Below are 24504 nucleotides of genomic sequence, written 5' to 3' on the forward strand. Positions count from 1 at the left end.
GGAGTATAAATATATTCATCGTTTTGACGAATTGCTTGAAAATGCCTTTATAGACGGTTTTAGGGTTCTCTGAGCTAATTGTAATTCAGTTTTAGTAACTTTTTATGTACATCGGTTCGTAGATGGAAAGAGTTTTAAGAAATTTTTTGAAATTGAAAAATAGCATTACTGTGAATTCGTCTATTCGATGAATATGCCACTTTTCAGGGTAGAATTTTTCACTAGCGTGTTATAATTCTCTTCTTAAATAGTTCTATTCCTCAGAGTTTCTTAAAATCATTCATCACATGAAATTCTCTATATCTTCGTTGCTCAACACACTCACAATACCCGTTAGATTTGCAACTGACATTGTTTTCGTTTCAATTTTCTATATAGCAGTACGCTAGGTTCTAGTGACTAGAGAACACTCGATTAAATGCTGCAAGAGTTGCTTGAAGAATCCATTTACTAATGCGCTAAATGCGAAACGGGGTAACTATGATATACATTTTTCGACAAAAAATAAATATTTTATGTGTTGTGTTTATAAGTGTATATCTATTTAAATTTCCTACAAATATCTATGTATATGTAGGGCTATTTTATAAGACTAACTTTTGCTTTAAAGCATATTTTACTGCAAAATCAAACTATTTCGTATGATTCGCCTAGTAGTGATTACTGCGTGATGAATACTGTGATTAGTAAAAATGTCAGGACTGAGCGGGTAATGGATTGCGCTGATTGCAAGTGAATTCCGTGGAGCATATTTCTTGAGAGAGTTCGGAAGGCAGAGAGAAAAAGTTAGAGTGATGACTCAAGCAGCTGATACTGTAAGCAAGAAAACATTAGCTGTTATATAACAGCTAGTGTGACGTGAACGAAACAGCTGATATTGTCATAATTTATGACAGCTAGTATGACGTCATCAAAACAGCTGTTAATATTACTCTTTGCGCTCAGTTAGCGGTTATGTAATCAGCGCACTCACTCTTATCCGCTCAGTCGTGTAAATAATGTCACATAGAGCCTAACGCTACTAATATGCGTGTGTTAAAATTAAATAAGAGAGTTAAACAACTAGAAAGAGTGAAATGAAAGGAATGAGGAAGAGTGTGAGGGAGTGTCGTAAAGCTTATTTTAATTATAGCGGTTCACTAATTGACAGGCGCTCTCATTTATTTATGCTAAAAAGTCTATTTTTACATATGTCAAGCTTAATAGTGACTAGTTATAACTGTCTTATCATTAAGTTTTTAATTTATATATATAATTTGCAAAGTAGTACGCTTAATTACATGTGTAAGCATGTAATACATATTTGTTTGCTGTAATTGACACAATTTTTTTTGTACAAGACCATAAATTTTAGAGAGTCAAATGGGTGCAGAGTTAACACTTGGAGACTGTGTACCTGTGTGGGGGTGTATGTGTGAAAGATAAGGATAGTTTTTTGTGTTTTTTTGTTTTTTGAATTTTTTTAACTCCGCAATGACATTTACAAGTGAGTTTTAAGTGCTAATACAATTGCAAAGTTTGCAAGTGTGGATACTTTTAGTACTTAGTGTAGGCTACATATACTAATTAAGTTTTAATTTTAAATATTTCATTTTAAGTTATTAATATTAAGAATTGCTTTAAGTTGGTTGCTAATTGATGATTTAATTGATACGGTTACTCTTAAGAAGCGTTGTGCAAATAGACTACCGTTAAAGGGTTAGGGGTGTATGTAAAATACAGTAGAAGTGTGCTACTTGCTTCGCTGTGGCAACTTGGATTACTGGTTTTTCGAAAATATTATAATTTTTCAAAATATTTTTTTAAATTAATTTGGTGGTGGTATACAAAAAGTAGAGTTGCCATTTAATTTTTTATTTAATTTATTTTTTATTTTTTGCAAGAAATTTTATTTTCTAGACAAAATTTAATTTTTTAACCAAATTTTAATTTTTGAGCAAAAATTATATTTTTCAGCCAAAAATTAATTTTCACGCCAAAATTATTTTATTTTAGTCAAAATTTTGCTTTTAAGCCAAGTTTTAATTTTTTTAGTTAAAATATTTTTTTAAGCCAAAATTTTATTTTCGAAAATGTTTGCTTTCTATTTTATTAATATTTTGCTAATTTTTATTGCACCTTTATCCCAATTTTGTTGGTCCACGCAGCTACAAGTTGTTTAGTTGCAATTATGCCTAGTGTGGCTTGTAGTGGTTGCCATACAAAGCGAATGTGAAAAATAAAAATTTTGAGGAAGTGAAACGAAAAGTTTTTCTCTTAGTTTGTGCAAGGAAATTGAGTGCGATAAACAGTTAGATGTGAGTTTTTGAGTAAGTGACTACACAAAATCATTAGGGGTGTTCGTAATTGTATTTATCACTTCTTAAAATGACATTTTGAGTAAATGAGTATATAAACGCATTAGGGGTGCTCGTATTTCTATTGATAATTTTAAAAATAATTATAATTTTTAATTTTTTTTTATTTTTTTTTTTTAAATAAATGAAATGATTGAAGTTGAAAATTTTAAAATTTTTGTTTACATTTAACTTTTTTGTAATGCTAAAATTATTGTTAAAAAAATTTCAAAACAAATGAATTACTTTTATTATTTCAGACTCTAGTGGAAAGTGATGTTTATTGCTTTTCTTATGTGTCTTTGTTATTATTTTAAACTTTTTTATAAACATTTTCATGCTCAAAAATAGTTTTGTATGCTTTTTATAGTCTTTTCTATCATTATGAGTTCAACCATTATGTAATTTTATTTTTTTAAATTATTTTAATACAAGAATGCAAAAAATCGGACACCCCTAATGTACATAGGAATGTATTTTCTATATTGCGTTCATTAAAGAGTCAATTACGCGCGGAAATTGAGCAGTTTAGCAAACTGAAGTGAAAGCAATTGTTGACCTTTGAAAACGGTACAGCGTATACTATACCGTTATATAACAGTAAAGCGCTGAATTTACAATTTTTACTGTTTTTCTTGCACAAACTCTATAAGCTAAGTGCTAAAACACTGGTTACGTTAATTATTTTACTTTTAGGCGGTATAATTTATATTTTTGGTAATATATGTATATATTTTTAACCTTTTTTATAATTTAATTAATTTTTTTTTTTTAATTTATTATTTTTGGTTTTTTCGGCTTCAAATTGACGATTGAGGGACAAACTCAAGTAACTATGAAAATTAATGATTATATTTTTTATTACACACTATTTTTTCATATAGAAGAGAGGAAAGCTAAAGAGTGGGAGGAAGAGGAAGAGGAAGAGAGTAGTAGAAAGTGATAGAAATAGAGTTAGTTGTGGTGAAATGCTGTTAAACAGCGACTAGAAGTTACACTACTAAACTTAAGTTGTTCTTAACTAAAAAATATTTTATAACTAAACTTAAACTGGCGAAGTGCAGAGAGGCCAATTCATGTATCTGGCAACTCTGCGTTAAATCTAATACCTACATTTTGGTAATTGACTAGATTATGTTTCGAAACCCAGAGTGACTATTAAACGACAAAAACCTAACACTGAGTCAAGATATAAATTTATAGGCAACAGCAACAACAAACACAACTGCGCATTTATATTGCCATTAAGTATACACAAATACATATAACCAACTTTTACACACATACATAAAAAAACAAACATGCATACAAATACTATATACAAAAATACACACAGTTTTGCCGCACACATACATAAGCAATTGGAAAAAAATTGAAAAAAAAAAATCCAAAATACGCACAGAAACACCGAAAAGTAGCGAAAGCAAAGCGAATGTGTGGCGGAGAAAGCATGAGAATTATTTAATTAGCAGAAAATTTACGAGTTGCTGTGTTATTTTGCATAAAGTAAGGCGCATCGCATTGAAGGCGTGAAACCAATACCCATGAAAGTGCCACCAACACTCAAATACACATACACACATTCACAATATCATATACATATATACGCAGTAAATTACACCACAAACACACATTCACACACACATCATACTTAAATAACTCACATAACGCCACCATTCAAATTCTAAGCCCAGCAAACCACTGTACTCTGCCTGTCCGTCCGTCCGTCCAACTAGGCAACCACGCCACGCCTCTGCTCGCCTTGTCACGCTCGCAAATGCAAATTAGACACTGTGCTGCCAATTAAGTAAATCTGTTTCGACATTAAAAGAGTAGCGTTGATAGCGTACACTTGCCGGCAGCTACTCCCTACGGTATTTTTTCCAGCTTTTCGAGTGGTGGCTGAGTCCTAGACGAGGGGGTGGGTGCTGCGCGTATTTTTATTACTTGTACCCTGGCGAATTAATAGCGCAAAAACGTCTGTTGCACGTATGCTTGTGTAAATTTTTGAAAATTTGTTGTTGTTTTTGTTTGGTATTTAATGTTGTTGTTGTTACTTTTTAAATGGTGATTTTAAAAAGCTAAAATGTTGCTGGCAACGTGTTACAAATATGCTTTATGACCAAGCTAACTGGCATTTCGACGAAGCGACGCGTTTGTTTGGACGTGTGTGTGTGTGTGTGTAGAAGGGAGTATGTGTGTATATGTACCTATTGGTATGAGTGGGTATTAGCTGGTTGCGGAGTTCACGTGTGCATATTTAGACGGTTCTGGAAGGAAGTTAAGACAATGTAACTAGTGTAGAAAGTAGTTAAAATTTAACTAATGCGCTATTTTGCAATGTATTATACTCATATAGTGTAACTAGATCTGAAAGTAATTATATTGTAACTAGTTAGAAAGTAGTTTATAGATTTTTATAGAAATTTAAAAGGAAACACGTTAAAACACTGTATTATAATCATAAAGTAGAACTGGTTTTGGAATTAGTTACATTGTAACTAGTCGGCTATTGAAATTTAGTTACACAATTTTTGGTAAGGATTTTAGAAACAGACGCTTTTATTTGTTGTTTTATATCTCTTTTGTGAAAAATACTATTTTGTACCGTTTTGAACTAGTTATGCAACTAGTTACTTCGAACCAAATCAGTCAAATTACTTTCGTTTGCTTTAAAGATTTTCTTGAAACTGTTGAGTTGCTAGCTTAAACTATTTTTACAAAATAAGGAACTAGTTACGAAACTAGTTACTTTGGACCAGTTGAAATTTTTACCATTTTTAAAAAGTTAAACCATTAAATGACTAATTTCTCTTAGTAAAGCAGTTAAGCATGATATTTCAAGGGTCTTAGAGCAAAACTAATCAACTGGGTCCTTCAAACGGGACCTAAAAGTATTTTCAGTGCTTAAGTAAATTATCAGGGAAGTTTCAAAACTTCAAAATTCTATAACCAGCTATTAAAGGAAATAATTGCATATGTATACTGAAATCCTTCTACATATATGTATATAAAAGTAAGCACCTAAGCTTGTAAGTATGTATGTAAGCACGCAGGCATGTAAGTACCCAAGTAAAACCAATTTACCCAAATTTGTAAATATGTAACATATAATTACGCAAAAATATCCGAACTTAAGTACGCACGTAATTACGTAAGTCCCTTAGCAAGTACTTAAGTCCATAAATATGTTTGCACGTTCACTTGCTAATAACACTTGCCTATAATGATAATGCTAATTTAAATTAACATTCCCTCGCATCCCTTATACTCACACACACACACACACGTAAACACGCATACAAACAAGCACTTAACGGTATTGATGTTAATAATTTAATGGAAAAAACTTCTCCCTTGCTGCTTTTGCGTTTTAATTTCGGTTTCGGTTAAAAATTTCGTTGCTTTTTGTATTGCTTTTGTTGTTTTTGTAGTTGATTATTGCATTGCGGTGCTGTATACTACCTAATTATGTATGTATGTATGTATATTAATAAATATTTATTAATGACTATTAAAATTTCAAATTGCTTTAGTTGCTAAGAATTGTAAAAAAGTTTCTTCTCCTTTGCTTCTTCTTCTTCTTATGGCCTAATTCGTTGTTTGCGAAACGTTGCTCTCGGTTTAACGGCAAAATGTTGGTTATTCGTTGCTTTTGTAAATCACGTTTGCGTTTTTACTTATAAGTATGTATGTATGTATGTGAGTGCTTTATGAAATTTATTTTTGTTTTTGTTGTGGTTACTGGGATTTTTCGTGCTTATGTGTGAATTTGTTGACTTTTTGCTTGAGAAATTTGTTGGGAATGTTTTTATGTGTACGGTTGAGTGTTTGATTATATTTTTATTATTTTTTAATATTAAAATTTAAAATCTTGAAATTCAAAAAAATTTGGAAATTCAAAAAATACATATTTCGAAAATTTTAAGTATGTAAATTTTTTTCTTTAAGTATTAAGTTTGTATAAACAGTAATTTAAGTTTATTTCAATGTTTCCAAAGAAAAAAGTAATATCTTAAATTTTTGAAAATTATAAATTTCGAATTTAGCCTCAAAATGTTAATTTTTTCAATTTCTGAAAATTTTTGACATTATAATTTCAATTTCCATGTTTCTAAGCAAAAAATTTTTTTTTTTAAATTTTTGAAAAATTTCAATATTTTTTTTAAATTTATCATTTGAATATGTTTTCAATATTTGTAATAACTATAAATTTTTTGAATATAACCGAACTTTTTGAATCTTTCATTTTTTAATTGAATTTGTTATAGTAAAATCGTTTTTTTAAACAGAAATTTATTTAGTTTTTATAAAAAAAAAATTGTCTTGGCTTTTATTATTTGGTTGTGTGTGTTTTTCTTTATGTGTCTATCTATATTTGTATGTATGTATGTATGTATGCCAGTGTATGTTGTTGGCTTTTTGTATTTGTGTTTATTGTTGTGTTTTTTTTTTGTTTCTGTTTGCAATTGCTGCGCTGCTCGCAGTTGTGTTCACTTAAATATTAATTTGTAATGGTTGTTGTTGTTGTTGTGAGGGTTTTACTACTACATTATAAATAAATAAATTACTCGTTTAATAATATTAGCTAAAGACTAGCTTAATACTGTTCTAACGGTATATATTTTGCTTACGACTCCTAATATACTGCTTCTTCTCCTAGTTTACCCTATTAACTTTGTATATATTTATGTATTTATATGCATTTATCGAGTATTCTTATATACTTGTGGACGTTTTTGTGATGTTTCATGTGTTCAGCGTGTGTTCAATTGTACAAATATACACTAAGCATAAATGAAATGATTGAAAACAAATTTAATTATTTTAATAAAATTTAGTAATTTTAAAAAATATTAATTATGTAAGAAAAATGAATTATTTTAAATATTAAATATTTGAAAAAAATTAAAAAAAAAATTTATTGTTTTTTAATTTTTCAAAACTAAGTTTTTAATTTTTCTTTAATTTCCAAAATTTAATTTTTACTTCTTTATTAATTGATAATTTTTTAATTAAATTCTTTAAAATAATTTTATGTTTTTAACTTGGTTAAAATTTAAATTTTTTTAATAAATTAATTTCATATAGAAATTTTAAATTAGTATTTTTTATATTCAGTTTAATTCAAAATGTCTATTAATTTAATTTTTAAAACTAATTAATTTTTTTTTAAATTATTTAAATTAATTTATTAATTTTTTTAATTTAAGTCAATTTAAAAATTTTAAATTTTTTTTACCAAATAATTAAATTAATTTAATTTTTTTAATTAAATTACAATTTTTTTTAAGTAAATTAATTACTTTTGCGTCATTTTTTATAAGTTTATTTTTTTAATATAAAATAATATTTTCATAAAAAAATATTAATTAAAAATCTTAAATTTTAATAATTTGTTTTTTTTAATTTTTTTGTCCTTTTAAATTTTACACAAAAAACGTATTAATTTTTTTAGTCTTCACAAAAATAAATAATTTTTATACTAATCATACTGTCACTGGTAATTTCTGCCCCACTTAAGGGTTAATATACACTGGTTCAAGCAATAAAGCTTTGTTCACGCGTCAATAATTTACGCGCACATACACACACTTACACAGAATATGCGTGTATGTAGCGTGCGCTTTGGTATGCTTGCAACAAAACCGTAACTTTTGCACTTCAACTACGTTAAAAGTTCTCCACTCGTTAACTACCTGCTTGCGCTTAAATATTACTTACAATTGCACCAAAGGGCCACTTAACGCTGCTTACTCTGCTGACTGTTTGCTCAGCCGAACACTCCACTGCGCGCTGCGTGCCAGCAAGTGCATGTTGATTTTAGCCAACGAAAGGCGCCTCCACCTTCACCAGGGCGCCGACAGCCAATGAAGTCGCCGCCGCCGCCGCCGGCATTGGTATCGTGAGCGCGCTGATGCTGCCAATCTTCACCGCCGACGGCGTTGGTGACGAGCAGATGAAGCGACGCTGCTGCTGTAGTTGTTGTTGCTGTTGTGCCGTCGGCGTTAGCGGATAGTCTTCGACGGATGGCGATGGTGAGACCATATCATTGCTCAAGTCACTATCGAACTGCATGTCCGCCTCGTCCTTGAGGCATGCCGACTCGAGATGCTTGTTGAGGTACGACTTGAGCGCGAATGTCTTGTGACAGCGTTTACACTCGAAATTCTTATCGATCGAATGCGTTTGCATGTGTGCACGCAAATTGGAACGGTCCGCAAAGGCTTTGCCACAATGCGCACAGCCGTAGGGCTTCTCACCGGTGTGCGAGCGTAGATGGCCCTGCAGCAGCCAAGGGCGCGAGAAGAGCTTGCCGCAGACATCACAGCTGTGCGATAGCTTGTGCGTGAGCAAGTGCATGGCGAGCGCGGGCATCGAAACGTACGCCTTGCCGCAGGTGTGACATTTTTTGGCCGATTGCGAGTCGAGCGAGCGATGTGTCTGCTTGTGACGCGAGAGATTACTCGATGTGGCATACTGCTTACCACATTCGGTGCATGTGTATTTGGCGCGCTGCTGATCCTGCTGCACCACAGCCGCCGGGTCCACCACATGCTTGCGCTTTGAACGACCGTCGCTAACAAAGAAGGCTTCGTAGGTGTAGGCGACGGTTTTGTTGGCGCCATTCGCCGTTGTTGGCAACTGTAGCGCCGTTAGTTGATTTGTGGTATTGCTGTTCTCATTCTGCACGCTGCTTGCCGGCGAGCTCGGCTGTCGATCGCTATCGCTGGCACTCAAAACACTGTGCAACGAGGCTGTGCTTCTGGGGCGCTGTTCATTGGCGACGCAAGCGGCGGCTGCCAGATCCGCAATGGATGCGCCCGTATGTTGCATGTTCGCTGCCGCGGCGACAGCTGCCTCCTGTTGCTGTTGCAGCTGTATCGCGTGTGTGATGTGATGTAACGGATGTTGCTGGTGATGCAACTGCTGGTGTGTCGTAGGCGGCGGCACCGCTGTCTGTTGCAGCTGCAGCGGTTGCGGCTGTTGCAGTTGGTGTGGCTGTATTGGCGGATGGAAGGCTGTGGAAGCACTCAAATCGAGTATGGCGTGTGCGGCATGCAGATCCTCCTCCGCTGGTATGCGCAAACTCTCGTAGGACGTGCGCAAACGCTCAACGCTCGGCCTGTCGTCCAGCGAGTATGGACGGTAGATGTCTTTCTTTTTGGGTGGCAGCGACAGCGCCGCGCCAGTGCTAGTGAAGCACATTGCCAACGATTTATTGCGCAATACGCTCGACTCGCTAGTTACTTGGTTGTTGTTGTTGTGTTGTTGTGCATGCTCATCGCTTGGCGCTTCGGTTTTGATGCGTATCATGGGCGGACTAAGGCGTTCACTGCTGTGACTACTGCTACTACTACTGCTGCTGCTGCTGCTGTTGTTGTTGTGGTTTTGGCTGCTGGACGCTGTCAGCGCGCTGCTGTGACTCGTTGGCGATGCTGAAGGCGAGGAGGCGGTCGAAGGCGGCGGCGTGTGCACAAATGACGAATACGGATGCGCGTGCGGTAGCGTTGGTAGGCTGTGATGTCCAGTGGCGCCAGCAGCAGCTGCTGCAGCCGCCGCCGCCGCCGCTGCCGCAACGGCATTTGTAATTACAGTAACTTCACCATTTTCCATTCGTGGCAGGTACGCTGTGTAGTGCATGGGCGAAGCTTCATGGCCGAAACCTGTAAAGGCACGAAAAGCGAAAGAGCGAATGAGTAAAAGTGAGTGAGAGTGAGATGGTGATAGTTTTACGGTTCATGCAAAGGAGTGCGTTGAGTAAAGGGAATTTTTAATTTTACTCTTGTTGGCCATAAAATCAATAAAAACCCCGAAATGGGCGAATGCAGTAAATTCGGAAAATCTGCACGCCAAATGCGGAGATAGACAGCGCAGTCAACCGACACAGCGACACTCAGGGCAGCACCAAGGCGCAATGTGCATGTAGCACCTATGTGTATGTGTGTGTTGTTGGAAATTTTGGCAAAGTGCCAAATATATGTACTTTAGTTAGCGGCAACATGCTTGCAACACAGTGTTGCTCTGCGCCGTGGAGCAATAGTTTTCGTTGCTGGCGGGCGCAAGTGTGCGGGGAATATATAAGTGTTCATAGATGTGTGTGTGTGTGTTTGTGCTAGAATTTTGAATTATCTACGTGTAATGTTATTTAAACAGCTCGGCAGGCATCACATAAATGTATAATGAAAAATTATTGATTTTAGTTGGGCGCTGAAATGATTAAAATTATTAATATGCGAGGCAAGCGCTTGGAATTTAGAGAGATGGTCGCATAAAAACAACTAACTTTGCAAATGTTTAAGCTGAGTAACGGAAAAATTTTGCCTCAAGCGCCAAAATGTAGGCAATAAAAAATTTCTATGAACTTAGAAAATTGACCATTTTTGAAAAAACAAGTGCAACTATTTTCAAAATATAAAAATGTATAATGGAAATATATTCACATCGTCGCCTAAAATGCAAAATAACGTAACATCACTTTTCATAAGTTTACAGGCGAAGGAAAAACGATATAATAGAAACCACTCATATTGAAACAAAATTTGAGTTTTGGTTATAAAATGGTTATATATTGGTTATATTTGACAGCGAAAAGTTACAATTTTATGGTATACGTATGTACATATTTAATATTAGAAACTCAATTTCGATTTATTTTTTTGATGATACGTAGTTTTGCATTTCAGGTGACGTTATGTAAATCTTTTTACTTCGAAATTCCTAGAACGCCAAAATGTAGGCAACAAAAAATAAATATGAATTTAAATGGAAATAGTTAAACAATTTTGAAAAATAAAAGTCACTATTTTCAAATTATAAAAATTAAAATGGAAATGCATTCACATGTATACATTTTATCCCGAAATTCTGCAAACGCTGAAAGGTAGGCAACGAACAATTTATTTGAATTTAGAAATGGATTTTGCTTGAAAAGTGTGGAAAATGTGATGAAATAATTTTCATAACTTCAACATTTGCAAGAGGTTTAGTATTATCTACGGGAATTTTTGATTTTGTTTCAAAGATTGTAAAAAAATATTTAGCAATAAAATTATCATAAAAACTATTGCAAAATTGCAAAAGCCATCACATTAGATTAAGCTTTTTCATTCAATTATAGTATGCCTCATTTGAAGTTTATAAAAAAAAAAATAATTGCTTACATTTAGGCGCTTGTTGATCCATTTTGAAAATTTTTAATATAATATTACTTGTTTTGTAAAAACAAAAAACTTTCAATAAAAATTATCTATAAATTTGTCTCAAAAAGTGGCTCCATATAAGTACAAACAGTATTAAACCTACTTTTTCACTTTTAAGCACATAAAGACTATTCCAAAAAGAAAGAAAATCATTACATTATATTAAGCATGTTCTTTCAATTAAAGAATATCTTATATGAGATTATTTTTTTGGTTAAAAAAATAAAATTTAAATTGCTTGCCTAGATTTAGGCGCTTGTAGATCCATACAAATGGAATTAATACAAAATATATGAAATGTTTGGAAGACTAAAGTGGGTTAAAAGTCAATACGTATGTATGTATACTTTCTGCAATAAAAACAAAGACTTGAAAAATTATAAAAATAAAATCCGAAAAAAAATTCTATTAAAGCAGGAGTCTTCGTTAGAGTTTTAAATTAAAAGTCGATAAGACTAGATCTGATATGAACAAGGTCAGATTAAATAAGGTCACTTCGCATAGAGGCGTTTACTGCCGTATATAATAGCCATAAAACTACTAAGCTTATGGCCGTTATATTTTCAAAACTACAAGTTTGTATATTTTCAAAAAATATATTTTTCAGACTGGCTCCAATACTCTGACTCTGACGGACAAGGTCAGCTTAATCACGTTTATCTTCTATGGTGCTTAGTACAGTATGCAGTAAAGTCGTCAGTTTTTCAAGAATAGCTTATTTACAACACTAATCTGTTTTTGAAAGCATACAAAGTTCATAACAGAATGAAGCCCATTGGAAAGAAAAAAAAAATAACACTGAAGGCAAAACAATTTATGAGTTTTTTTGAGGTTGGGAAAGAAAAGAGGATAGTGTTGGATGAATTTCCAAGGGTTAAAAATGGCTTAACTCGGTTTCCAGCAAAACTAGGAGTTCTAGGGAAGAAAGTTATATGGTAAAATTATAATTAATGAAAATATCTACAATTTTTGTCCTGAAACCTTTTTCACATAACCTCAAAATTTATAATTTTTTTACGCTTTTTTTTATTATTTTGGAAAATAACAGCAGTGACCTGGATAAAATTTTAAGCTTTATTCCAACTATTTGTCCAATAGCGAAAGTGTAGTTAGGGAGAGCGCTTCCCTAAAATATATTGAAACAGAAAAACAGATATTGCGGGACGGTAGACAGTAAGACGACAAGATAACCTTAGCGCTAAAGTGACGTCAGCATGTTAGCAAGTTATTAGTTTGCCTTAAAATCGAGTATAGAATAGACTAATAGCACAAAATATACTGAAGTACATCGCTCTGACATTTTTTTAAATTATTCCTTTTTTTGGTTTTTAGAGAGGTTAACATTCAACTTAGAGTATTTTCCAATTTTTTAATTTTCATATAAAGGCCCGCAAATATGATTAGTCAGCAGTGACTTTATCAGTTTCTGAAAAATACCATGTTTCAATAAGAAACATTTCTGGAAATAATTGTCGCACTGTTTCAAATTTTACGCTGCATTCAATATATATTAGCAATAATGTTGTAAAAAAGAATTCGTACGCTATATATGAGTTGAAACTGCTGCTCAAGCCACTCAAATCCATTACCCTTACATACTCTCCCTTCTAGCGCCACTATCGCCCGGCACTTGTGGTCAGCGTAATTGCCGCCGCGTGGCATTCGAGAGATAGCAAAGCCGCCTAAGCAATCACATGACAAGTAGCGCGATATATATCTTTACATTTGTATATATGTATGTGTATAACCGACATTGCAACATCAAAATAAAAGCATAAAACTATAAAAAGGCCATACAAACGCCTAACCCTATTTTGGCTCATATGAATTGCCAGCCACGTGCACCGCATAAGCAGTCATTGCTGCCACATAGCAGCGCGATTTGCGGCGTTGCATGGCAAACTAATAAAATATGTAGCAATAACGGTACTATGGTAGCAAGGATGCTTAGAGCCGCCAGATATGCGATTTGCCACGGCCACGGCGTCGCGGCAGCCTTAATGCGCCGTAACAACATAAAGTACATCCTGATTTTCATTTGTGAAAAATGGCTTTGGGAGTGCCACACACATGAACGCACGCACACACGTACATGCGCGCTTGGAAATTTATTTGCGCGCGCTTTAAAGCACCGTTAGGCAAATATTCGATGGCCAGACATTAGTCGTCGCCTATGAACGACTGACAGCTTACAGTTAGATATGTGTTGCGCTGTTGATTGCGCCGCGTTGTGCGGATGTACAGCTGACAGGACACTGCGGCGCTGCTGGGAGACGTTGTTGCAAGCTAATACGCGAGCCGAGGCGGGTGTGAAAAATATGTTAGAAAAGTATGTGAGTGCTTGAATGCCAGCCAGCCTACAATGTGTAAAAGTTTATATTTTTCTGCACACATACGCATGTGTGAGTATATATACATACATATGTGTGTGTGTGAATGTGCGCTAGAGTGTCTGTATAAACTTTAATTAAGCAACTGCAGGGTTGTTATGAAGATTTATGCAAGTGACATGTGTCACATTCTGGGTCAACATGCGATGCGCATAACTCATGACAGGCTTAAAATTAAATATTTCAGCAGCAGCGCAACAAATGCGACGGCCCGACAGACATACACACACGTACATACACATGCATATGTCTGTTAGCAACTGTATACTTGTAGCTATAACTGCAAATGCATACTGGCGCGCCTGTATGCGCGTGTGTGTGGCTGGGCGGAGAAAATATTAGCAACAGGGTTGCACGCCTAAAAGTATGCACTAAAAATTCTCTATGTGTTTTTATATGCATGCTCATGCATTTTGAGTAGTTCTGTGTAAGTGAATACTAACACAGGCGCATATGCACATAAACACATATGCATGTATAGTACATACATATGTATGTGCTGCAGCAATGTGCGCTTGTACAATAGCAGCAGCAACAACAACAATTACTGTCTGGCTTGCCATCCGGTTGTTGCATTTATCGCATGCATTGCAACATTGTGGCGATGGCAGCAAATTTAAAGGCAAAGCAATGAAAAAATAGTGATAAAATTGCAAAAAAATACTATGCATAATGCTTTGCTTGTATTTGGTTTGAATTTTAAAGATTCTGATGAGGGTTTTTGGTATAGAATAAGAACAAATTTTAGCTCTAGCGGCCCCCAATGCTATAATACCCTACACAGCTGATTTTCTTATGGCATGAAAAGATAAAAATTGATTTGGAACGGTCAGTTGCATGGCAGCTATATCTTACAGTGGTTCGATCTGAAAATTTTTCGCGTATAATATAGCGTTGCTTAAGAGAATTGTTGACGCCAAGTTTCGTGAAGGTAACTTATCAAATACAAATTTTTCCCATACAAGAGCTTGATTTTGGTTGGGTAGTTTGTATGGCAGCTATATGCAATAGTGGTTCGATATCGGTGATTCCAACAAATAAGCAGCTGTTTGTGCAGAAAAGAACGATTGCAAAATTTCAGATCGATATCTCAAAAATTGAAAGATTTTTAGTGTCTCCTTATTTCATTTTGCCACTCAGTTCCCAGTTAAACGCTTTTCAGAGTCTTGGATCCCTCATAACAAAAAATGGGTGGATCCAGCTTCTGCAAATAGTTTAACCAGAACTAAAAAGACACTTCATTCTAAAAAGTCGAGATTCGCCCATAAAACATCTCCCAGATATGTTTTTGCAACAATCGCGGAACTGTTTCCGAGTTAGTTCTCATACTAAAATCTCCCTTAAAAAGAAATTCGACTTAATCAAAAATTAAAAAAAAAAACTTTTTGTAACAAAAGTCAAATTGTTTCTGTATTAAAATTACCGTTACACGCATATATATTTATGACATTGGTCGTCACTCTGACTGAAATATGAATACATATTACTTCATCTAAATAAAATTCACACACTTGAAAAACCAACTGAAGGCCAAAGTGGAGTGGCAAAGGCATACGGAACGCCGCAGGCAGTCTGTCTGCGCGCAAAAAATTCGCAAGCTATGTCATACAAAGATGCACACACACACACGTACTTATGTTCCTATATGGTTACACGACCAGCTGAGCTACAGCGGGACAGCTGACTGCCTTAGCGTTACCAAAGCAGCAAACAAAAAGAGAAAAAAATATGCTCAAGATCAAAAAGTGTAAGAAAAAAATAATAAAATGTTGAAAAGCAACGACTGAAAAAGCAACAGCAATAGCAAAAAAAGGCCAAACAAAGTGAAATAGTTTTAAGTTGCAAGCATAAGGGACGCCGAAACTCACACGGCGAAACACAAATTCAAAGCGGAAGCTGGTAATAGGATAAAGTAAAGAACCGGCCACGTCAAGCCACACCAAAGCACACCAAGCGTAGTCAGCGCAGCCTGGCTCAGCTGGCGCGCTTGGACGCAGCGCGACGCGGCATGCCACTTGAAAGTTCATGATGCAGCCAACCCTTCTTTTTTGTCAGCGCGTCTCCTTCCAAACCTTTTTATGACGCAAATCCTGACAGTGCAACAGAAGGCGGTCACCGTCTGCCGTTTGCTGGCTGCCGCAGCCACAGCGCAGCAGACGCGCGCTGATCACCCTCTCTATCCCCTTTAGTTACTACATACCAGCCAACCTACTCTAAATGCTGCGACCCTTAAACTGGCGCTGCGAATTTTATTTTCAACGCAGCCGGCAGCTGTTGTTGTTGCCGCCGCTGCTGTGTGTCGCTGCCAGCAGCGCGGCCACTTGCTGGCTGTCTCGTTTTGTGTTTTGCTCTTTTGTTTCACCAGTTGATTTGTCGACGGATTATTTCGCTCAAATACACAATTCAATGTTTGAACGATTTTGTTGGAAAATTTCTCGTAGGGGGAAAATTTAGCAGGCAACAACAACTAGTACAAGAGAAAAACGCCGAGAAAAGCAATAAAATGTGCAGAAACATGTTTTTTCAATTTGCCAGAAAATGTTGAAATTTGTCAAACGATTAGCTTGAAGCTGGTGCACCAACTTGGCAATTTGATTGGAGGCTTTAAGGCGGTAAGGCGTTGGCAACAACAACTACAAGTGCTTGAATACTATTATAGCAGAAATAAAGGGAGAAAAATAACAAAATAAATAAATATATTCATTGGGGAGATGCAAGTTGGTTACATGTGTTCTTGCGTTGCGGGGTGAAACTTAAATTGAACGGAAGAAAATTTCTGAAATAATTTTAAAACTCTATTTTTTTTATTTTCAAGGAAAATAATTTAAAAATATTTTTTATTTACTTTTTTTATATTGTGCAATACGCGATGAAATTTTAATTGCAAGGAAAAAATTTGTATAAATCTTAATATCTTTTTTTTTTTTGAATTTATATGACAAAAAATTTCCAAAAATTAGTACTCTTCCAAATAATTTTTTGTTTTTTTTTTTTTAACTGAAATATATTATTTGGAAATTTATTTTTTTGACAATAATTTTTCACTTTAATGTAAATTACTTAATTTAATTATCATGAAAAAAATAATTTGTAAATGGTTTAGCTTTACTTTTGAAAAAGAATATTTTAAAACTTATTTTTTTAATATTTCAATAAATTTAACAAAATACTTTGAGAATTCCAATTTCGTTAATTTCAACTAATAAAAGCAATTTGCGTTAATGCAATAAATTTAAAAATAATGTTAGAATTCAAATTTCAATAATATTGAAAAATAAAACAAATTTAAGTTTATGAAAAAATTTTTAGAAAATGTTTGAGAACTCAAGTTTGAAAAAATTGAAGTTTTCAAAAAAAATTTTCAAAATTTTTTGAATAATTTTAACAAAAAAAAAATTTAAGTTTATGCATAAAAATTTGAAAGTTTTCTAAGTTAAACATTTTTTTATAAATATTTCTTTTGTTTTATGCAATTAGGGGTACAAATATACATATAATTTATAATGAAAAATTCATAAGTATTCAGTAAGAAAAAATTCAAATTTAAATTAAAAAATTTTTTTGCAACGGTTTAGTTGGAAAATATTTCTAATTAATATACAAAAATTGTGAAAAATTTTTCATAGATATTAAAAAAAAAAAAAAAAAAAGAAAAACAAAAAATTTTTTCGACATAATTTTTTCTTTACTTTTGATTTAAATTTTTTTTAATTTTTTAAAAATTTTTTTTTTTAATTTTTTAAATTTTAAATTTCAAACATTTTTTCAATTAAATTTTATGAAAAAATTTTAAATTTTTAATTTTTTTTAAATTTAATGAAAATATTTTACATTTTTAAAAAATAAAAAAAAAAAATTAATTAATTAAAAAAAATTTTAAAAATTAAAAAGATTTTTCAATTTTAAATTTTGGAAAATTTTTGAGATCTCAAGTTTGAAAAATTTAAGTTTTCGGAAAAAATTTGAAAAATTTTTGAATAATTTGACAAAGAAATTTAAGTTTCTGAATAAAAATTTAAATTTTTAATTTTTTCATTAAATTTCGTTAACGAAATATTTTTAAAATTTCAATTTTTTATTTATTAAAATTTTTTTCAATTAAAATTTTTAATAATTTTTATAATAATATCTAAATTTTCTGTACTAACAATTCGCAACAAATTTTTTTTCAAATACTCCGCTTTATTATTTTGTTGGTGCTTGAAAGTGTATGAACTTTAGTTGAAATAAATATATTGTCGCCTCTACTAGTGGTTTGCTGTCTTTGCGACGCAGGATGTGGCCAGCCGCTGCTGCTGCTAAATTCCCCAAGCATATGCATGGCACATAAATATATATACATATTCAAATATACTTGTATATATACCCAACAATTGTAGCTAGCCCAAATCCTTAGACAGCAAGTGTTTATAATCAAAAAACATAAGTTGCCAAAACGGAAACGGAAATGCGTGTTTTACTGAGACAGCAAAAATTCAAATGAAAATGAAGCGTCAGCAAAAAAAAAAAAACAGAAGCAAAAACGCGAGTGGAAAATAAAAATCATAAAACAAAACCGTGCAACTTGCAGATGGCAATCAGGGTAAGAGAAAATTACCAAAAGTGAATGTTACAAAAAAATTACGAATGTAAATAAGTAACCGGATGGATGGAGAAAATTGTGGGGAAACACTGAATTAACAGTTTTTTATGCTTTGCGGAAATTTTGGAAACTAGCGGCAAGTAATTTGCTAGAGAAAACATGCGCTGCAGAATCCCAAGCCTACAAATGCCACAAGTGAGCTAATGAAGCCGCCGTCGGCAATGACAAGCCACAACACCGCCAATAAATTAATTAAAATTGTGAAAAAGTGTACAAATTAAAAGCAACATTTATACAACAATCACATTTTGAAAAATTTTACTGTTTTTTTTTTTTAAATAAAGTTATTTATTCACACCGTAAACTGCCGCAGCAACTACGCTGCGTACACTCCGCTTCCGCGCCTTAAAGGAAACGCTAAGCGGAAATGACGTAAATATAACCAAAAGCACGAAAATTTACTGCCAACTCACGCGCGAGCAACAAACTCTGCGAAACGCCGCAAAAAAAGGATCGCTGCTCAGCGCCGCACACTCTGCCGTTTCCCCGCCGCTTCCTGCAGCAAACCAGCACAGTTGTTTGCGCGCTCGTTCCCCATTTATTGCACAGCTGCCCCACAGCAGCGCGCCGCGTTAGTGGCAGTGGCGACCGTTACAATGACTCGTGAAAGCAGCGCAACAGCGGGGCGTACGAAATCCGGACAGACTTGCTTTAGTGTCTGAGGTTTGTCCATGGGCAGAAGTCAAACGTCTCAAGAGGCGACCAGTTTGAAGTTGCTGCTTGCCCCACGCGCCACTCGCTCCAACAGTTCACTTTGATAACTTGAATTGTTGTCGGCGTGTGTGTGTGTGTCTGTGCGTCAGCAGGGACCTGTTTAACAAGTGGACGCTTGCATTTGTGTATTTCAGTAAATTTTAAGGACTAACAACCAACGAACTGGTTTTTATTGTATGTATTATACATATGTTTTCGTATTTTTCAGCTTTAAGTCAGCTGTTGGACACAAAGAATTGTAGGAAACGAGGATATGTGTTTAGAGAAAACTCGTGATAAAAAATTGAAAATGTGGAGAAATGGTAAATACCTCTAATAAGACATGAAAAATTCTTTTTGGATCAAATTTCATTAGAAAAGCTATAAGGTTGTTTCTATCTCATTTTCTATCACAGCAAACAATTTCGAGATAACAAAATAGAATTCGAGTTATAAAAGTAGTAAAAGACAGGCATAAACTTTTAAAACTAAATTTCATGATTTCCCAAATTTCCATTTTTCGATTATATACTAATTTTTATTATTTTTTAAACCAACCTCCTTATGTTATTTCAAGCTACATTATCAAAATTTGAAAATCAGTCTAAGTCTACTTCACTTCCCGAAAACTTTCCCAGACCCTTTAACTGACAGAGTTTGTATTAAAACTTGAACGATCGATAGTTTTTAGAATACCACACTTTCAAATAAGCAGTTAGCATTAAAAATTTACTAATCGCTGGTTAAAATGGTGGTTAAAGTATAACTATATATTGATATCAAATTGTTGCCAGTTGAAAAATATGATAATTCATATTCTAAAAAAGTGTAACTGACTAACATACTAAAAATTACTCTTAATTGTCTTTTTAAATTCCACAGTGCTTCTAGAATAATGTTGTAAATTTTTAAGTTAATCAAGGTAATAGTTTTGGAGATACAGCCTTTAGAACTTGTGCGTTCGAGGCTAGCTGAGCTAAGCGCGCTGTCTTTAGAACACGTTTTTCTGGAAACTGTGCCTTTGGAGTCAGTTGGCTACATTTTTCGAGAACTATTCAACTACTTTCATGAAATTTTGCACACGTCTTTGAGATACAATTCTTAAAGACTTGGACGAATATGTTTTTCGATTACAACTATTTGAAAAAAATGTCGCGAAATCTTTTTTCTTAGGGGTCACCGGAAATAGCAACAAAAAAGATTTTTATGCCGTGGAAACCGATGCAATTCCTTAACTGAAGAGTTTCCTTCGTCTAAAAATGTTTAACGAAAAGTTTCCTAAAAACAATTTTTTTTACGTATAAAGTTAAAGTGTGATAAACGCGATAAAAATACTGAAAGTATATTTTTTAAACATTTCAAATAATAAATTAAAAGTGACATTAACTTCGTCTAAAACTTTTTATGAAGAGTTTCCTAAGAACAATTTTTTAGCTAACAGAGTTAAAAAAGTTTGAGGAAAAAAATAAAATAATTTAACAATTTTATTTTACTAGCAATTTGAGCCGACTAAAGTAAACAATTTTGGAATTTTTTGAATGATCTTTTATCCTTAAGTTAAAGTTAACTTTAACCGACACATTGGACAAAGGCAAAGCGCTTAAGAAACTTCTGTATAAAGTGGACGAATTTATCTATATTACATGCTTGCTCACCACTGGTTAAACTCCTCGTTAGTACTTAACCGCAAGTTAATTTAACTATTAAAATGCAGATTAAAATTTAACCGCAAGTTAGCAGTCAAAAAAATTGTTCGTTTTTCAAATACTACTAAAACAGGCGGTAAATTAAAAAAAAAAATATCAACGATAATTAGTAAGAAGTTTTTTGCCGCTGTTAAGGACCTTCCAAGTGATTTTTGTCAAGGTTTTATTTACTGAACATTTGAATAGAAAAGAGAGTTGGTCACGGTAAATGAGACTACATAGTCTGAACTGCTATTCTTGCAAGATATGAAGTTTAAACTCGGTTAAACATTAAGGTCGGTAAAATTGTATTTATTTTTAGAGACGAGAGAAAATTCGCCTAACTGAGGTTAAGAAAACAGGCAGAAATATTTCCACTAGCCTGGGAAAATGACAAGGTTATGTTGAAGGGTCTCTTTCATTAAACAGCTCAGTACTAAATTTACTTTCCCTCTACTAATATTCATACGCTGATTTAAAAAAAATTTAAGAGAACAAGAAGAAATACAGGGAATATTGTAGAAACGGCTTACTTTCCCTCTAACACTGCCTTTTCGCTGCTATTTTTGAGACCTGCTCTCAAAAACAATTTTTTTAAGGTAAAAAAACTGGAGAAAACATTTACTTCAGCAACGCCTTGCGACCCCTCGAATGTAAATTTTTAGATTTTTCTACAGGACTTGCTTTCATAAAAACTTACCGTTATACAACGCCGTTGCACCGCGCGTTGCCGCCTCTGGTGAATGTGGTGGTGGACTCGGCGCTGTAGCGCCCGCTGTCGGCGACGAAGGACCCCAACACGTAGCCGTTGGTGTGCTACCATTACCGCCAGCCGCTACAGCAGCTGTATTGCATGCAGTCGTTGTTACAACTTTACTGTTATCCTGCAACTCCGTGCCGGCTGTGGCCAAAGCGTGCGCATTATCACCCACTACATCGATCTCCTCATCATCATCGATGGTGGAGCGCCGCGACTTCGACGATCTTCTATTGTACTGCGTTTGTTGCTGCTGCTGCTGTTGCTGTTGCGGGCTGGGTGATGCTGCCGCCACGCTGCGTTTGTGCAACAATTCGTGGCTTAAAACGGTCGCTTGTGATTTGTCGCTGTCGCCCACCGCCACCGCCACGGCCGTCGTATTATCCTCGATGCGTTCGAGCCAGGGATAAGCTTTCCATTTCTTTGCCATCAGGCAGCGTGGCATGGTAGCGTGGTGGCGGGTGTGATGTTGGTACTAAAGAAAAATTGCTGCTGGCAAATGCTTTGGCGAACTCAGTTGGGAGGGTTTGAGGCGTGAAATTTTTGGTTTATTTCAATATTATATTTTTGTTTTTGGTGTTTTTGCGTGAAATTCAGTAGTTTGCAGTAAAGTGGTTAGATATTTCGTGCGAGCTAAGTGTGTGTTTAGTAAAAGTTGAGCGTTTGGTGCTATTGTTGTTGTTGCGGCAATTGTAAATAAACACTAGACATTGTTTGTGTGGAGTTCTTGAAGAGTTCGAAGCTTCTTTTTTCTTGTTAAATATATTTACATTTACATGCGAGTTTAGTATATATGTATATAGTTTGCCCGACGAAATTTTAGAGTTTTAGTCAACTAAGGTTTAAACATTAGATGTTGCTGCATTTGGTTGCATGCCACTTTTATTTGGTTTTAAAGTGCTGTTTACGGCACATTTTTGCTGGCATGCCAAATTGTTCGAGCTGCCACGCTGTTGATGCCATGCGAATTTGTTGTTGTAAATTTCGCGATTTTTGTTGTTAAAATTTTGTTTAATTTTTTTTTTAATTAAATTTTTTTAATTAAAATTTTTTAATTTATTTAATTAAAATTTTTAATTTTTTAATTAAAATTTTTTTAATTAAATTTCTTTAATTTTTTTTTTAATTTCGTTTAATTTTCAGAATTTTTCTGCAGTTTTTAAATTTTTTTTCTTCAATTTTTTCTTGCAATCTTTTAGCTTTTCGGTATTTTACAGTTTTTCAACAACATTTGCTGTTGTCTTTATTGCTTATTTCATGCCCGTTGTTGTTGTTAATGCATAATAATGCCAAATTGCTTAGCGAATTTACTTTTTAAAGTTTTTTTAAGACATACATATGCATGCATGCTTGTAAATATGTCACGCCTGCCAGGGAGCTTACAAATTTCAACTCCTTGTCGCACTTTATCGCCCTTGTTTTTGTTGTATTTCAAGCACAACTGCGTGCTGTTGCCATTGATTGCTGTTGTTTATAGTTTTCGCTGGCGCTGTGTTGCACTTGTGTTCTTGTTGTTGCGTTTCGTGTGTGTGTTTTTATGCGTTTTTCGTAAAACTTTTCTTCGACTGCGTATTGATTTTTAATCCGTGATTCAGTTGTCAGCCGCGCGACGTTCTACTTTGCACTTTAGGGCCACCCAATTTGCGGCTGTTTCGTGGTGTGGTGTGGCGTGGCGCTTGTTGGCGTTCTAGTCGAGGCGGTCGCCGGAAAGTATACGAAAGCAAGTAAGTAATTTATAGATTTTGCTTAGCAGTTTTGAGTAGATTCGTAGCAAAATGCAATAGTTTTAAACAAATGTCGCGTACAATTCAATATATATGCATGTACCGTTACGCGCACGTCTTTCCACAAACACACACACAAATTTGCGTTTACTTTTTTAATTTCAATATTTTTTTGAAACACTTTTTTACGCTCTTGTATAACTGCGCGCCGTTGTTTTCTTGCTATTATTGTTGTACAAATTTTTTTGTTGTTGTTTAAAAAAAATTTTAGTTAAAAGTTAGAGTTAAGTTTGAGAATTTGTTGTACAAAAAAAATAACAATGCATAGAATTGATTGAGGTGGAAAAAAACTTAAGGATCCGTACAAGAGAATATTATATAAGAGAGAAGAGAAATGCGAACCGAACGTAAGCAACCCTTGGAGGCTTATGAGAACCCGTGGTCAATGTACAGCGGCTTTTATACGTGCCACAACCGCATAGACAATCGTCGGAGCGGAACTCAAACGGTACGCCGTGGCAGTGAAACAGCAACGTTAACGTCATGCAAACGCGTTGACAAGCGAAACTATTCCCAGTCGTTGGGGTGCCAATATGTGCAACCCCTAGCGCGCACAAGTTGTACGCCCGCGGTAGCGTAGGGCAATTGAGCGCCCACAGCGCGCAACAACAGCACAAAAACAATGTGCGGCACGAAACGAAATTGTAATGAAAGACGAGGTAGAGCGCGCTCTGAAACGCTCCGAAGGCGCTCTGACCAGCGTTCGTGCCGCTGAGCTGTTGCTTCACGCGCTATGAGCAAAGCAAGGCGCACGAAGCAACAGTGGCGCTCGTTGGTAAGAAACGCTTGAATAGAAACACGTTCGTTACACGAACGCCACCAATTGGCACGAAAGGACGAAGAGCGCGCGCTGCATACGAAACGCGCTGGCAACTGAACTGGCGCTTACAGATACACGGCCAAGATGCAAGTATATGCGTGTGTGCGGCGCATATTGTGGCAAAGATTGTTGAACATGGCTATAACAGCAACAGCTACTAAAGCAACAGCCAAGCGCTGGCGGAAAGAGCAGCT

At 34.6% G+C, this 24504-nt stretch overlaps 1 protein-coding gene across 1 annotated transcript; it reads right to left on the reverse strand.

Annotated features, from left to right (window-relative positions):
- Window positions 1–7650: 7650 nt before the first annotated feature.
- On the reverse strand, window positions 7651–23874 carry LOC105228035 (protein sister of odd and bowel). The gene is made up of 2 exons (XM_011207640.4): window positions 21650–23874; window positions 7651–10003 (listed from the first exon to the last, which is right to left on the reverse strand). Exons 1-2 carry the CDS (start codon window positions 22149–22151, stop codon window positions 8160–8162), a joined length of 2346 nt encoding a protein of 781 aa, XP_011205942.2. The 5' UTR covers window positions 22152–23874; the 3' UTR covers window positions 7651–8159.
- Window positions 23875–24504: the final 630 nt, after the last annotated feature.

Source organism: Bactrocera dorsalis, chromosome 5 (assembly GCF_023373825.1).
Source record: "Bactrocera dorsalis isolate Fly_Bdor chromosome 5, ASM2337382v1, whole genome shotgun sequence".
NCBI lineage: Eukaryota > Metazoa > Arthropoda > Insecta > Diptera > Tephritidae > Bactrocera > Bactrocera dorsalis.